The sequence below is a fragment of the Vidua macroura genome, chromosome 3 (assembly GCF_024509145.1).
Source record: "Vidua macroura isolate BioBank_ID:100142 chromosome 3, ASM2450914v1, whole genome shotgun sequence".
NCBI classification, from domain to species: Eukaryota; Metazoa; Chordata; class Aves; order Passeriformes; family Viduidae; genus Vidua; species Vidua macroura.
Genome location: NC_071573.1, coordinates 16,551,723 through 16,566,896, shown reverse-complemented (window position 1 = coordinate 16,566,896; position 15,174 = coordinate 16,551,723). Strand labels below are relative to the sequence as shown.

Genomic DNA, 15,174 nt, shown 5'->3' with positions numbered 1-15,174 from the left:
AGCTCAAAGGCAAGGAAAAACATAATAGCTTCCTCTAGGTAGAAGAAACTGGTTGTTTCATGAAAGAAAAGTCCCCTTGCTTTTAAAAGAAAAGCTTTTCCACCTTTAATTTTTTTCAATCCTCCTCATTCCCTGACAGGAGCACGTACCCCACAACTTGCTCAGAGTCATGTGTTTCCCCAGGGTCTATCACCCAGCAAATGTGCCAAGACAGAAAGCCATGCAAAGTAATTGTGACAATGAACAGTAGCTGAAGCCAAGTGGTAAAAGCACAAGACTCCACGCAAAAATACGTGGGACAAAACGTGAACCAGTACACAGAGAGAGAGAGAGAGGGAGAGGGAGAGAAGATGGAACAGGGACAGGGTCTTACTCATGCCATGAGAAAAACGGGGCTGTAAGCATGAGTTAATGTGCTTTCAAGTTAATTACAGCAAAGCATTATATTAATGGCAGGATATTGAAAATAAGAGCACATGGACTAACATGCAACATTTCGTCCATAACCTTTCCACCCAGAATTGATATTCAGAGCTTGTATTTTTCACCTTTGCAATGGCTTGTCTCTTTCTTTTGTCTGTCTCGGTTTATTTTCATAGTCACATTCACTGGTGATAACATTTTATATTTTGTGCTTCCTAGTGGGAGCTATGCTGGATGCTGACACCCACACTTGTGCAGAGATTTTTGCTTTTTTTTTTTTCCTCTTCCACTCATTTTACACAAGATGGTAACATATGGCCTTGGGTGATTAAATGATTTAGTGAATGAACTGAGCAGAAAGAGCAGGCTGATTGGAAGAAGACAGCTTCTGTTTAGGCATAAATGTCTTTGTAATCTGTAATGATAGGAAAGAAATTACAAAAAAAGCATAAGAAAAATTAACAGAGTTTTGGCTAAACATTGTATTTTTCAGGTCTGCTTTAAATATAGTGAAACAATAGTACAGGGGCTATTACTTGTTTTGTTTCTACAGCATGTCCTTGTAGAGGGGGCACCCCACAAATATACACAGAAGCATACACCTACACTCAGCATATAAAAAGATATAAATTAAACCAATGGTTTTGTAAAACTAAGGTGCCATTTTATTTATTAACTTCTGAACAAGGCAGAACTACAGAATTGGTGTGAGGCACCACACTAGCTGAAATGGCTTCACACCTTCTAACTTTCTCAGAATTACTCCAATTACAATAACCAGTCACACCCACAGGACCTCAGCAGGAACCACAGGAGGTTTTGTGAAAGGAAGACATCTGGATGCCTTCTAAGCTGTCCCACCCAGTACACCTCTGCCACTGCAGGGGCTCAGAGCACAAAGAAACCACCACTCCCATCCTCTTCCTTTCCAGGCATCATGACTTGTGTCTCTCTTCTGTTTTAACTTGAGGTTTTGTGTTTGTTATGTATCTTTGGGATAATACCTCCGTGTTCTCGTGAGCACACAGTGGCTCCTGGTGTAGTTCTGTCCTCAACTAAGCATCTGTTCGTGGTTGGCTGTAGTTGTCAGACTGGACTCCAGCAGCCAGGTGTTCCTAGGATGGAAATTTAAAGCCTTTGTATACAAAAGGAGATTTTTAGAGAGAAAACATTTCAGTTCTGCTTCCAGTGACAGTGTGCATGTCATTAACAGTCAACAAACAAATCCAACTGAATTCCAGTTCACGTCTCCACCCACAAGACCAATTCCATCTTTTACGATCAAATTTTTATGCAGAGCCTTGAAATTGTTTTGGGACATCATGAAGAAATCCTTGCCCTCGTTAATAATCCCCACGTGAAGCAGAAGCTGTAGCTTAAAATTAGACAAACCTGTGCTCCAGAAAAAGACATCTGGACATAAAGGAAGTTTATCAGTGCAGTCTGTCCTCAGTTTGTAGTGTGAATGTTAGAAGTCACCTTGGTGATAAACCTCAGCGCAGGGCACTCCTTCTCCTACATGTGAGAGCATTTGAGATGAGAGAAGAGGTTTTGGCCCACATAGTAAGAAAAGCTCTTAGATGAGTACATCCTGATGCTTATCCAGCATAGTTGGGCAGATAAGAATTACTGATCCAGTCAGCCTCTGGCACAATAACATGCACATTTAGCCAATTCATGCAAATGCTGTATTATATTATCTTGGCACTTCCTCAGCACTGGTTCCCCAGAGAGAAAACTCTGTTCACGGTGACATCAGCTGAACCTCAAGTGTGATGGAAGCCTCAAAAACTACTTAGTTTTTAATTTTTCTGAAAACCAGACTGCCATCAATTGTTACACTACAGTTAAAAAAAAAAAATAAAAGGAAAAAAAACATTAGAGTGCCATGATCATAAATCCTAATTTTCACTCCTCTGGGATACATAATACTGTAGATATTTTTTCTGCTTTATCTCCAATCCTATTCATCAAAACTTCCTGGGAGAGTTTTAATTTACCAAGAGGGTACCGACTTTCCATTGTCCTATGAATGAAAACAGTAGCAATGCATAAGGGTGACAGTATACATTTTGAAATAACCTGTAGGGCGTAAACCTGGGATATTTGGTGGCAGAGAAGCAGTTTCCATTGTCAATTTCTTTTTTGCCATCAAGAACAAAATTAATGGAATGTACAGTAATAATTAGGACAGCACTACTTTACAATTTGAAGAAAATGCGGAAAACTGTGTTGCAGTAGGTATAAGAAAGTACTAAGGACCAGATTTTCATCTGGTTCTTCAGAATAACTATGTTGTGTTAGCATATAAATCTATTGCTCTGGGCCCAAATGTCACACAGGCACTTTGACCCTTGTCAGCTTGGGCTCTTCTGCTGGACTGTCCTCAGAAGAGTTTCCAAGAGCACACAACTCCATTCAAGCTCTGGAAACAAATGTGACAAACACTTTTAAGGCTAGCAGGCAAAGCTGGCATCTGCAAAGCAACTCACTACGTATCAATGAATCTTGAGCAGCAACAAACAATATTGGGAGATTCACCACACAAACTGTGTTAGAAAAGACGCCAGGAAACCTCGATGTTCTCAGATCAGAGGCAAAAGCCGGGAGGCTCTACCTGAGCTGCAGGCGCTCCTGTAGCTCCACACTGCAACGTCAGCGTTGGTTATGAGCCAAAGGCCTTCAGGCCTCCTTGTTGCCTGGAGGATATAAATGAAAGTCAGCAAGAGAAAAGGTGCAAGAAGTGCAAAATTGCATCATGTCTTTCCAAACTGTGTTTGTGAAGTAAATAAGGCTCATTTCTTTCCATGCTATATTGAGATAATTTTTATTTTCCTTGGCTTACGAATGTTCTTAGTTCAATTTTCTTGTGTGTGTTCTTTACAGTACCTTGGGATGCCCGAGGTGATTTATAAATATGTGTAGACACCAGGTGTACTGCCAGATGTTTATGTCCCTTTACAACAAGGCTTCACCATCCCTTCCAATGGAATGCATGTCTTATATTATTTTTTCTAATAGAGGATCAACTGGACTATTGGGTATTTGTGAGTTTTCCCTCTAAAGGTTTTCTTCCTTAATTCACTCTCTATCGTCTTGTTTCTATATTTATCATAATGCTAAGTCTCTAAACCTCTCTAAGTACTTTAAAAAAAATAGAGTTCCTTTTACATTAAAAAAATCCCAGACAAATGTCAACAGTTCCAGGTTTAAATCAATAAAGCTTTACTCACTGCCAAAAAAGATTTTTAATCTTAAAGTGTTACCTACACTCTTTTTCTCTGTTCCTCTCCATATCCTATTTAGAAATAGTAAAAAAAAAGTGGTTTATTATAACAGCTGTATAAATGGTAATTGCAGATCACTCTCTTAAATATAACTGTAGTAAGAAATAACCTGCAGCCCCAGGGTGAACCAGTCTACACAAAACAGACAAAGCAATTTGCTGGAGGTCATATAACCAAATGACAGAATTGAAAAGAGAACGTAACCTGATTTAATTAGGAGTCACCATTGCAAATACTAGATGAGGGACAGTAAATTTTTTCTCAGTACATATTAAGACATAAGGAGGCAAGTTCTTGTATATGAGGAGGAAAAAATAATTTAACAGAAAGTACAAACAGTAATTAAATTAAATTTTATTTAACATTTATTTTTAAATTTCAGGTCCTGTATAAGTCTGTAAGGATCTGAGAAAGTCCATTTGCTAAATGTCCTCTTTAGCAAATAATTTTTTTTTTTTTCACATTAAGCAGACTCATTTTCCAAAGAGTTTTGTATTATGAAAATGCCTAAATTGCCTCCCTCAGTAAAGCTGTACTTGTATAAGTAAATATTCACAAACTGAGGTCTTACTAACCAACCCAGAGCAGCTGGTGAAATAGCTTACTTGAGGAAGGAAGAGGCAGCATGAAGTGTAGAGATCTAGGACAACACAGTTAATGTAATCATTTCAGGCACAGTCACTGACAGTTCAAATACATATAACTGTGTAAGTTATTTGTATATTTAAGATTATAAAAACCTAAACAAACTGAACTTTAAAACTATTTTTTGAATTATTTCCTGTTAAAGTACTTTCAACATTTATTTTTGCAATCAAAAGAAAAAGCAGTTTAGTAGCTATAGGGAAGATGTTCAAGAAATGACAGGCAGCAGGGAATACTGTACTGATTTTTCTCCGATGAAGTGATTATTAGCACTGAGGAAACGATCAGGAAAGATGAAGAGTCAGCATCTTAGCTGCTGTATCCTGAAGACAAGGACAAAATCCTATGAAGTTCCAGCTATAATGAAATATGAAACAGGGTGCCAATGGAAAAAATACCCAAACTCTTAATGTTGGAATTGTATCAGTATCTAAGTGAGATTGAAAATTAATAATTAAAATTTCCACACCTAGTGTGAGCAATTAGTTCACTGAAGGATGGAGTGAAAAGTGCTTTCTTTTGGACATGTATATTTTACATTTTCATGTATCTATGTAATGCTCGAAGCATATGGACACCTAGATGCTAGCTGCTGTGTTATATACATAGCAGTGCTGTCAGAGCAATTAGGCACAGCTAGAATTCAGTCTGTTTCTTTATAACAGTTTCATATTACTGAAGAGACGAAGTACATGGTTTTTAGCTTTTACAGCTACTCAAACAATTTTGGTTAATACATAACGGAGTTCTTTCTGTTTTAAACTCCAAGTCTCTGTTGGTTATCCCTGTTTTCTTTAAAATACTTCCCTATATTACCTCGTTACCTGAAACCGAAGGGGAGATGGGGAAATACCCAAATCTCCTTGGATTAGTCCTTTGCTAAGGAAGACCTTAACCCTTCAAACCTGGCCTCCACTGCCCTACCCTAACCCGCCATTAAGCCGTGGCATTCTCCAAAGCTGCTGACCTCAATCTGCCTGTGAACCATGATGAGGTCTGGAGAGCTCGCTTCCCCTCAGGCACCAGCCTGCCCAGCGCTGCCCGGGAGCGCGCAGACCTGGGCACACACACATCCCAAACGATGCCAACCTGCTGGCAATGCTCCTCATAATCCGCCCCGCCACGGCAGGAAGCACAAAAGTGACCCACAGTAATTCAACGCTTGAGGTGGGAGCTCAGGGCAGAGCACTTCCTTGGAAGTGAGAAGGCAAAGCACTTGCACTCGTTATGAATTCACAGCTGGCTGGTGCCAATCAAGGAGAGAGGCTAGGACACAAACCACAGAATTACAAACATAAATATTTATTCTTGCATCTAAAGTGCCCCAGCCAAACTGGGCACACCCCTGAGATTCTGCTTTAGGAGTTTTAAACAATGGTATGATATGAATCACCTAATTACCCACTGGTGCTTATTTCTAATTATCCAATCATAAATGTGGCAGGGCAAAGCTACTCTATTTTTGTACATCTTGCAGCAGCATCCATTAGCAACCACGTGATTTATGCTAATCCAGATGTTCCTGCATTTAACTTCTGCAAAGTTACCGAGCACCAGCAACTTGAGTTTCTCTTAGATACGGATCCCTTGGTGAACTTTGGCAAAAAGTTTCCTTATCCTAGTCGACTGTGTGTTCTTAGTAGGGACAGATGACGCCTCTTAGGCCTTGAGATAACACCGCAATACGCACCATACCTATATCCATACCCAGCGCACACGTAACCACACACAATACACCAATAATGCTCCTGCTCCTAAGGACTGCTTGGTCTCAGCACTTTATGGCACGCTCTCCACGCCGCCCGGCCCCGCGGCGGCGGGACGGGGCTGCAGGAGCACTCGAGGCAGAGGGAGCACACCGGGCACGGCTCCCGCCGCTCCCGCCCGGGCCGCGCCGCACCTGCCGCCGTCCCGCCATGCACCGCGCCGCCGCCAGCGCCCCGCCCCGCCCCGCCGGCCCCGCCCCGCTCGCCCCGCCCCGGCCCCGCACGGCCCCGCCCCCTTCCGCCTCGGCTCCCCGCCGGGTCACGCCCCCCCTGCCCGTCCGCGCGCCACGATTGGCGGCGCCGCCGGCCTTCCCGGGCCGCCCTGCTCCAATCGGCGGCCGCCGCGGCCCGTCACTCAGCGGCGGGGCGCCGCGGCGGTTGGCGGCGGCGGCGGCGCGGGCGGGCCGCGCTGTCAGTCAGGGAGCGGAGTCCGAAGTGGGGAGCGGGGAGGGAGGGGGCGAACATCTGTCTGCCGCAGCCGGGCCCGGCTGTGCCGCCGCCGCACGAGCGCCCCGCGCCCCCGCCCGCCCCCGGCCCCCGCCCGCCCCCGCGCCCCGCCGGTGCCATGGGGAGCCGCTGAGCGCGGGGCCCGCTTCGCTCCGCCGGCTGCCCCGCTCGCTCCTCAGCCGCCGGCAGGGGGGAGCCCGGGGGGGGGGGGCGGCGGCTAGCGGGCGCGGGGGGCGGGCGGGGGGCGAGGCGCGATCCCGGAGCGGCAAGTGAGCGAAGAGGAGCCGGCGGGCGGCGGCGGGAGCGCGGGGACTTCGGGCCGCCGCGCAGTGTGAGTCCCGCTGCCCCCATCCCCACACACCCGCCGCGCCGCGGCCGGGGCCGCTGCGGCCCCGCGGGGCGGGCGGAGTTGGCGGCGGGTCCGGCTGGGGGTGGGCGGAGGGGCGGGGGCAGAGCTCCCCGGGCGGTGGGACCGGCCGCCCCGGCGACGCTCCCGGTTACTTTTCTTTTGTTGCCGCCGTGACCCGGGGGCGGCTTTTCCTGCGCGCCGGGCAGCTGCTTCCTTCTCCGCGGGGCGGCTGCCAGCGCTCCCGGCCACGGCCCGGCCCCGGGCGGGGGCGGCGCTGCCCGCGGGACCAGGGCCCCGGACGGGAGTGTCTGGCCGGGGGGGACACACACAGCCCCGGCCAAAAGTTGCCGCCGCCCGGCGGGGCTGGCGGGGCCGGGCCCGCCGGGAACTTGCCGCGCGCCGCCGCCGCCGCTTCCCCGCCCGGCCTGTCCCGTCCCGTCCCGGGGGGCGGCGGGCTGTCCCCGCCCGGCTGCGGGCAGGTGACCCGCCCCGCTGGGTACGCGCGTGAGTGTCGCCGGGGGGGGCCGGCGCGGCTCGGGGCTCCCGCTCGGGCAGGGGGGCCCACTCGGAGCCCGTGGGGCCGGGGACCCGCGTCCTGGCGCCGCCGCGGTCAAATAGCTGGGCAGCCCCAGCCCCCGCGGGAAAAGAGCGGTGTAGGAGCCGAGCCGAGCGTTCGCAGTAGTGCCCCGGCCAGGGGAGCTGCTCGGCGGCTCGAAAGGAGCCGGAGTTGGTGCTCGGTGTCACTTGCGCTGCCTTAAACGCTGGAACTGAAAGGACCGGCGGCGGAGCGGAGAGACGTGAGGTGGTAAATAGGTCCGGTTAATTTCTGCTTTTAAATGAACCCCTGGGCTCAGTAAAAGCGAGCCTGTGTGGCTTTCTGGGGTAACCCCGTGGCTGGGGTACTCTGTCAGCACGTAAAGCGGACCTCTAAGTTAAGGCAGAAGTGTTGCTATGCTGCACATACAGTAAAGCCCCATATGTTTAGGATTTTCTTTTTTTTTTTTTTTCCTCCCTGTTAGAAAGTTTGAAAAAAAGAGACTTTGAAGTATTTTGTTTATACTAACAGAAGAGAAAAGTTCTCCTAAGAAAAAGCTGGTGGCAGGAGTGTAGAGGAGTAGCATATGGCATTAAAAGGAGCACAGCTGGAGGTAGCATTTCCATCTGAACATGATGTCAGAGCAGCTGACAGCCTGCCATCCCTCAGCCTTTTATTCTAACACACAGACAGGGAGTTAGTGTGTGCAGATCTGTGTGTGGAGAAGGTATCTCATTCCTCTCTAACATCATCTCCACTTTGCATCTGTCTCTCCTAGTCTGCTTTTTTTCCACCGATCTAACAGACCTGGAGCCAGCAAGACTCAGAGGAAAGGACTTAATCAGGTTTATGTGTACTAAAGGTAGGAGTAGCAATAGATTAGATACAGCATATTTCTGTTTTGGTGTGTTGTTTATTGAATTTTAGAAAAAAAAATCACATTACTTTTCTAACCAAGTTTAGAGGTAATATATGAAACTGAGTATTAAATAGATAAGTGGACTTAGTCAAAAGGCTTGAACTACAGTTGGAGAGTATCAGTTCTTGGGCACATTGTTAGCATTAACTTTAATGCATATTGTGAGAATGTCTTGGTTTGGAAGAAGGAGAGAGCAAGTTCATCCTGAATTTCTGAGACCAAAACTGCAATGGATTTAGTAGCAAGCCTTAAGAGAGTTTTGCTTTATGTTCTTGTCTTGCATCTTTTAAACTACTTTACTGGGGTATAAATGAAATATACAAGACTGTGCGTTTTTACAAAAGGACCTTCTTGGCTAAAATGTGTTTGTAAGGAAGTCTTTCGTTACATGGTTAAATATCCAGCAGCTCAGAAATGTAGTAGCATACAGCTGTAGTGCTTCTGAAAGACAGAAATCAGTTATGTGTTTAAAAACTTTTGTACCCGGGAGAATGGCTTGACTGGTTTCTTCTTTTCTTCCTTGCATGTAGCATTTGAAATCTTTTATTTAGTGTAACAATAATTATTTGAAGGAGTTTTTGTATTTGCGACTAATTTAGAACTTGTAGATTTGAGCTGCCTGAATTGGCCAGACAGCTGTAATCGCACTCCTCTATTCTTAATCTCTTTATCTGGGCAGCAGCTGCCATATGGCCACAGTCAGCTGGATCAGATGTTTATAAGCTTCCTTCTTCGTCCCTCTCTGTCCTTTCAGCCTCCTAATTTGATCACAGCTACCTTGTGAGCTGCCCTCCAATCTTTATTTTTAGCCCTCTTAAGGATTAGGATTGATGTTGGCTGTGGGGCACTTAAAGTGATTGTATTGTAAATCTTCATGCTTTACTCTAGCAATGGTATTTTACAGAACATAGATGGGGTTGTGTTGTAAGTTTTAGTACATCTTGGTTTGCAAGGGCTGAGGGTTTTTCAATAATATCTGCCAGCCTGGAGAGTCACGATCTGCTTAGATGGTTTGGGAGACCATTGCTATCAATCACAGAAGAATAGATTAACATAGGTTTTTAAAAGATTTTACTTTCCATTTGATTTTTGACTTCTTTACTTCTTTTTAAAGTTTATTTTGTCTTTATCAACAAGGAAGGCAAATAAAAAACACTTGGGTAAGAACAGTACTTGGGATACTCTTTCTAAACGTGGACACACGCTCACGTTGAATGGTTGAATGACTTTTTTTTTTTTTTTTAATCTTAGTACTGCAAACTCTGCCTGGTGTGGGAGGGGAGGGAAATTTCTGTCCTTCTGCACTGGGGAAGTGGTGCTTGTTGGCGTTTTGGTTGTTAGCTTTCTTTTGTATATTCTGCATGTTGGCAAAAAATGTTCATGTTCTATTGTACAGTGTGGAAAAGGTTTAAAACCTTAAAAAAAACCTGTACTTACTACCAGAAGAAAGCCACATGAACTAAATTTGTAAAAATGTCCATTTTTGCTGTTGATATAATTTGACACACGTAAATAATTTTTGTGGTTTATGAATGTTAGACTTGGGTATACAAATTTGGGTATACTAATATTTCTTCATGTGAGAACCACTCCTTTTACTACAATTTGACTTTAAAAAGAAGGTAGATGAGTAGATGATCTTGTACATTTTTCTGCTGCTTCTGTGATCTCTCAAACTTAGTGTTTAAATTTTTTTTTTTTCTTTTTTTCTTTCTGGGGGGGAGGTCTGCCCTCCTAGGGACTCAATCTGGAGGAAGTTCTCTAAAAAAAAAGAAAACCAAACTGTTGAACAGATTTTATGAACAGCAGTGATACTTCAAAAAAAAATTGCAGATGTACCTATGCGGTCACTAGACCGGCTTATTTACCACAGAAAGGAAATCATAACTGTAGTGGTCAGTCGGGGAAAGAGTTGCCATCATACATTTGTGTTAAATAATCTTTGCGTGGTGTCAGTACCAGAATTTCGGCAATATAAATACCCGGTTTTTGGAGTGGAATTACTTGGATTTATAAGTTCTGTGATTCTGACCTACATTTAATTTTTAAAAATATTTTGTTGCTTATAGGTTATGAAGACAGTATGGAGTTTCCTGACCACAGTAGACATTTGCTACAGTGTCTGAGTGAGCAGAGACATCAGGGTTTTCTTTGTGATTGCACTGTTCTGGTAGGAGATGCCCAGTTCCGAGCGCACAGAGCTGTACTGGCTTCATGCAGCATGTATTTCCACCTCTTTTACAAGGACCAGCTGGACAAAAGGGACATTGTTCATCTGAACAGCGACATTGTTACAGCCCCAGCTTTCGCTCTCCTGCTTGAATTCATGTACGAAGGAAAGCTCCAGTTCAAAGACTTGCCCATTGAAGACGTGCTAGCAGCTGCCAGTTATCTCCACATGTATGACATTGTCAAAGTCTGCAAAAAGAAGCTGAAAGAGAAAGCAACCACGGAGGCAGACAGTACAAAAAAGGAGGAAGACGCCTCAAGTTGTTCAGACAAAGTGGAGAGCCTCTCCGATGGCAGCAGCCACATGCCAGGAGACTTGCCCAGCGATGAAGATGACGGAGAAGATGAAAAATTGAACATCCTGCCTAGCAAAAGGGACTTGGCGGCTGAGCCTGGGAACATGTGGATGAGATTGCCCTCAGACTCAGCAGGCATTCCCCAGACTGGCGGAGAGGCAGAGACGCACACAGCAGCAGCTGGAAAAACAGTAGCCAGCCCCTGCAGCTCAACAGAGTCTTTGTCCCAGAGGTCTGTCACCTCCGTGAGGGATTCAGCAGATGTTGACTGCGTGCTGGACCTGTCTGTCAAGTCCAGCCTTTCAGGAGTTGAAAATTTGAACAGTTCTTATTTCTCTTCGCAGGACATGCTTAGAAACAGCCTGGTTCAGGTGAAGGTGGAAAAAGAGGCTTCCTGTGATGAGAGTGATGTTGGCACTAATGACTATGATATGGAACATAGCACTGTGAAAGAAAGTGTGAGCACTAATAACAGGGTACAGTACGAGCCGGCCCACCTGGCTCCGATGAGGGAAGATTCGGTCTTGAGGGAGCTAGATAGAGAGGACAAGGCAAGCGATGATGAAATGATAACTCCAGAGAATGAGAGAGTCCAGGTGGAAGGAAACATGGACAGCAGCTTGCTCCCTTACGTGTCAAACATACTTAGCCCTGCTGGCCAAATTTTCATGTGTCCTCTCTGCAACAAGGTCTTTCCTAGCCCCCACATCCTGCAAATTCATTTAAGCACGCACTTTCGAGAGCAGGACGGGATCCGCAGCAAGCCTGCTACCGATGTCAATGTCCCAACCTGCTCGTTGTGTGGTAAGACTTTTTCTTGCATGTACACCTTGAAACGTCATGAGAGGACTCATTCAGGTGAAAAGCCCTACACTTGCACCCAGTGTGGGAAGAGCTTCCAGTACTCCCACAACCTGAGCCGCCACGCAGTGGTTCACACGCGGGAGAAGCCTCATGCTTGTAAGTGGTGTGAACGCAGGTTCACACAGTCCGGAGACCTTTACAGACACATTCGGAAGTTTCACTGTGAGTTGGTGAACTCATTGTCTGTCAAAAGCGAAGCACTGAGCTTACCTACTGTCAGAGACTGGACCTTAGAAGATAGCTCACAAGAACTTTGGAAATAAAATTTTTATATATATAAATAATATATATATAAATCTATATAGTTGTGGTACAGTCTAAAAGCAATCTTGTTTCCTTGAACTGAAAGTTTGGCTATTAGCTTGTTTTTGCACTTTAAGGCAGCATGAATATTTCACTAATTTAGCACTCCAATAAAAATGAATTGTAGAGGTAATCCGACAAAGTAACTAATTGCGGAGCGTATTTTTCCCCCTTTTCGGAATAGCAGCCAGCGGATACTTTACTTCTAAGGAATCTCCAATTCAAAAAATTTGGATGCGGCTTTATTCTCCCCAAAACACTGCGTTCTTTTAAACTCTTGATCTTTTTCCCTCTTAAAATCTGAATGTAGAAATCCTCTCCCAATTTTGTCAGTTCCTTTACATTTCTATAATTGCATGAGTCCTTTCTAGCTGTTGGAAACCTGAATGCTTTTAGACCCAAATGGAAAATTTCTGAAATGCTGGATTATCTATTTTTAAACAAGCGGTTGACTTAAAACTTATTATGGCAACTTCTGGATTTCTGACAGTTCCCACTGGAAAAAAAAAAAACACGAAAAAAACCAACACAAAAACATAAAACAAAAACCCTGAGAGTACACTGGGATCACTGGGACTCTGTCTTACGTGAAGGTTTGCTTGGGATGAAAAAGGATATTGCAGCTTCAGCAGTGATGAACTGTGTGTTTAAAAAATGTGAATTACTGTTATTGTATACTGTAATTGATTACATGGGCCGGGGGGAGGTATCAAAGAACTTGGCAGGTTGTGTTGATGCTCTTAGTTGAGTCTTGAAAAGTAAATATTAACGCTACAGAAATGCATGATTTTCAGTATATTTTTGTCTTTGTTTGCATTGTATAACTTTAACGAGTGAGTTGAAAATTATTTAATTTCCTTAGGAAAAAAACCTGACACCGTTGAACATGCCAGTGTTATAAAGACGAGAAATGCACTGTTTTTATTTTATCTAATTTAAATTTACTTTCCCACTGTCTTTAAGTTGAGAAGAACTTAAGCTACGAGTTGCCGATTTAGCTACGTTAACAAGGAGAAAAAAAATTGAATGTTTACAACCAGGCTTCGAGATTTGCATGTGCGGTGTGCATTTACTAACCCCAGACCCCTTCTAATTGCACAGACCCCACTCCAGCTCCAACTGAGGTGCATCCATTTCCCCAGATGAGCATTTGTAGGATTCCTGCTGCACCACTCCACCACAATAGGTCGTTCTTTTTTTTTCCCCCCCGTTGAAAAGAGGCTGTGGACTGAAAAAAAAAAAAAAGCAAAAAAAGCCCCGGGCTGAAAGGCCTGGGCAGGCCTGAATGACAGGGGGGGCCGGGGGGGCCGGGGAAGGACTATGCGTATCCAAGCAGCAGAGACTGCAGCCTGACGTGTGGTTTTAATGACCAACACGCAGGTCAAAAGCATTTTGCACAGTGTTTGTTTTCCTGTCTTGCACTTACAAATAAGGTCTATGGGAGTAGCATGGAAAACGTTTGCTGTTTTTTCCTTTTTTTTTTTCCTTTTTTTTTTTCTCTGCTTTTGTTTAAAATTTGATCGCCTTAACTACTGTAAACATAGCCTATTTTTGTGCTTAAGATACTGAATGGAAAACTCCATTGTGTATTGCTGGACTGTTTTGGAAATATTTGGTCAAATGTGTGTTAATTTGGCTGTAATGGCATTTAAAACAAAAAAAAAGCTGTGAAAATGGCCTTGGAGCGTTATCTTTAGTTACTTGAATAGTTTCTAGGTTTAAAACTACATTCTTTTCTTAAGTTAGAAAAGACAATCAGTGTCTGAGGAAAATGGACTTTCTCTTGGATTTTTTTGTGGTCCTCGTGAGTGATTGCTTTTTTTCTTTCCTTAGTTTCACATTCTTCTTTTGTTCTAAAACTTAGACTGACATCTAGCTTTGACAATCATAGTATGTTTTATTTTCCTGAGGAGGGAATAACTTATAATGCTGTTTAGTTTTGTACTATTGGTGTGTTGGTGAATTTTTAAACTGTGTGCTAACTGCAATAAATTATATGAACTGAGAAATCAATTCCCTTGTCTTTTTTCCCTCTTTTAAATTATAGTTATGGAGTATTTTTTATATTGTGTAACTTTATTACTTTTGTACAGACTTCTATTGCTAACTGTGTATGGAATATGTTTTCAGTATGCTTTTGGGCACTTTGTTGCTACCATGCATATTTACATCTCACTTAACATTTAAAAAAATTAAATGCTTGTGTTTTGAAAGCATTTCTCTGTGTGCAGCTCTTAATCATTCTGTAGAGGTATTTTTTAATAATTTTTTTTTTTTTTACTTTCCCAAAGACTTTTACAGAAGCAATCTCTTGAATTCCAGAAATTTTGCTGCCATGCAAATATATGTGCAGGCACACAATTCCCTTTGTAGGCTTAATTTCATTCCAAGGAGCTCTCTTGGGCTCACTCTCTTGATATATCAGTCTCTATGAGAACAGTAGAGCAGAAGGCAACAACTTAATCTGAATCATTGGCCGGGTACTGACTGGCTGTCAGTGTTACAGTAGGCAGTCAAAATGCCCAAACTACTGGTAACACATCAAAGCTGTCTGGACTACAGAGGAAAAGTGAAATAATCCTAAATCTTTTGGATATTTCTCTTACAAACTAAATGTTTCTCTAAAAATAAAAAAAATATAAGCTTAGCTAAACCTTTGAAAAAGACCTGGTTTAGATGCTTGTTGCCGGATGTACCCAGAATTCTTGTTTGAGGCTGCTCTACCCTAGGAACAAGACCAGCACCGTGGAGCCCAGTGGGAATATGAAAGTAGAGCTAAATTAGAAGGCTGGAACAGAGACAGCAGGGCCAATTTGATGGGGGGAAAAATACCTTAATTTAAACATTTCATTACACTTATCATGTGCCTAGGTGGAACTCAAGTTGTGCAGTGACCAAGTGAATCTCAATGCCTAAGCTATTCTGCTTATCTTCCTACATCGGCAGTAATTTGTATGTAGCCAAAATTATCTTTTTCACTGTTTTATTCTTTATAACAATTTTCAATCACCATTTGCTGTGTTTGCAGTGTGGGTTTTTTGTGTTATTAGAGATATTTTGAAAACATTTTCTTCTGTCAATTAGCATCTCTGGTTGCATAGAATTCTCTGT

General features: G+C 43.9%; 1 protein-coding gene and 1 long non-coding RNA gene across 8 annotated transcripts; one reads left to right on the top strand and one right to left on the bottom strand.

The window, feature by feature from the left end:
* Positions 1 to 438: 438 nt before the first annotated feature.
* LOC128805146 (uncharacterized) lies at positions 439 to 6,224 on the bottom strand. Of its 4 annotated transcripts, none has more exons than XR_008436304.1 (5): positions 6,051 to 6,224; positions 3,041 to 3,122; positions 1,816 to 1,938; positions 1,428 to 1,538; positions 439 to 838 (listed from the first exon to the last, which is right to left on the bottom strand). It is a non-coding gene; the product is annotated as an uncharacterized LOC128805146 (long non-coding RNA). The 4 variants fall into 4 exon arrangements; XR_008436302.1 differs by lacking the exon at positions 439 to 838 and adding an exon at positions 5,445 to 5,621 and having other exon boundaries at positions 1,063 to 1,538; XR_008436301.1 differs by lacking the exon at positions 439 to 838 and having other exon boundaries at positions 1,063 to 1,538.
* Positions 6,225 to 6,812: 588 nt separating this feature from the next.
* ZBTB18 (zinc finger and BTB domain containing 18) lies at positions 6,813 to 14,279 on the top strand. 4 transcript variants are annotated; one of them, XM_053974372.1, is made up of 3 exons: positions 6,816 to 6,899; positions 8,231 to 8,314; positions 10,441 to 14,279. In XM_053974372.1, exons 2-3 carry the CDS (start codon positions 8,302 to 8,304, stop codon positions 12,021 to 12,023), a joined length of 1,596 nt encoding a protein of 531 aa, XP_053830347.1. In that variant the 5' UTR covers positions 6,816 to 6,899; positions 8,231 to 8,301; the 3' UTR covers positions 12,024 to 14,279. The 4 variants fall into 4 exon arrangements, with proteins under 4 accessions (XP_053830349.1, XP_053830347.1, XP_053830350.1 ...); XM_053974374.1 differs by lacking the exon at positions 8,231 to 8,314 and having other exon boundaries at positions 6,813 to 6,899; XM_053974375.1 differs by lacking the exons at positions 6,816 to 6,899; positions 8,231 to 8,314 and adding an exon at positions 7,326 to 7,413.
* Positions 14,280 to 15,174: the final 895 nt, after the last annotated feature.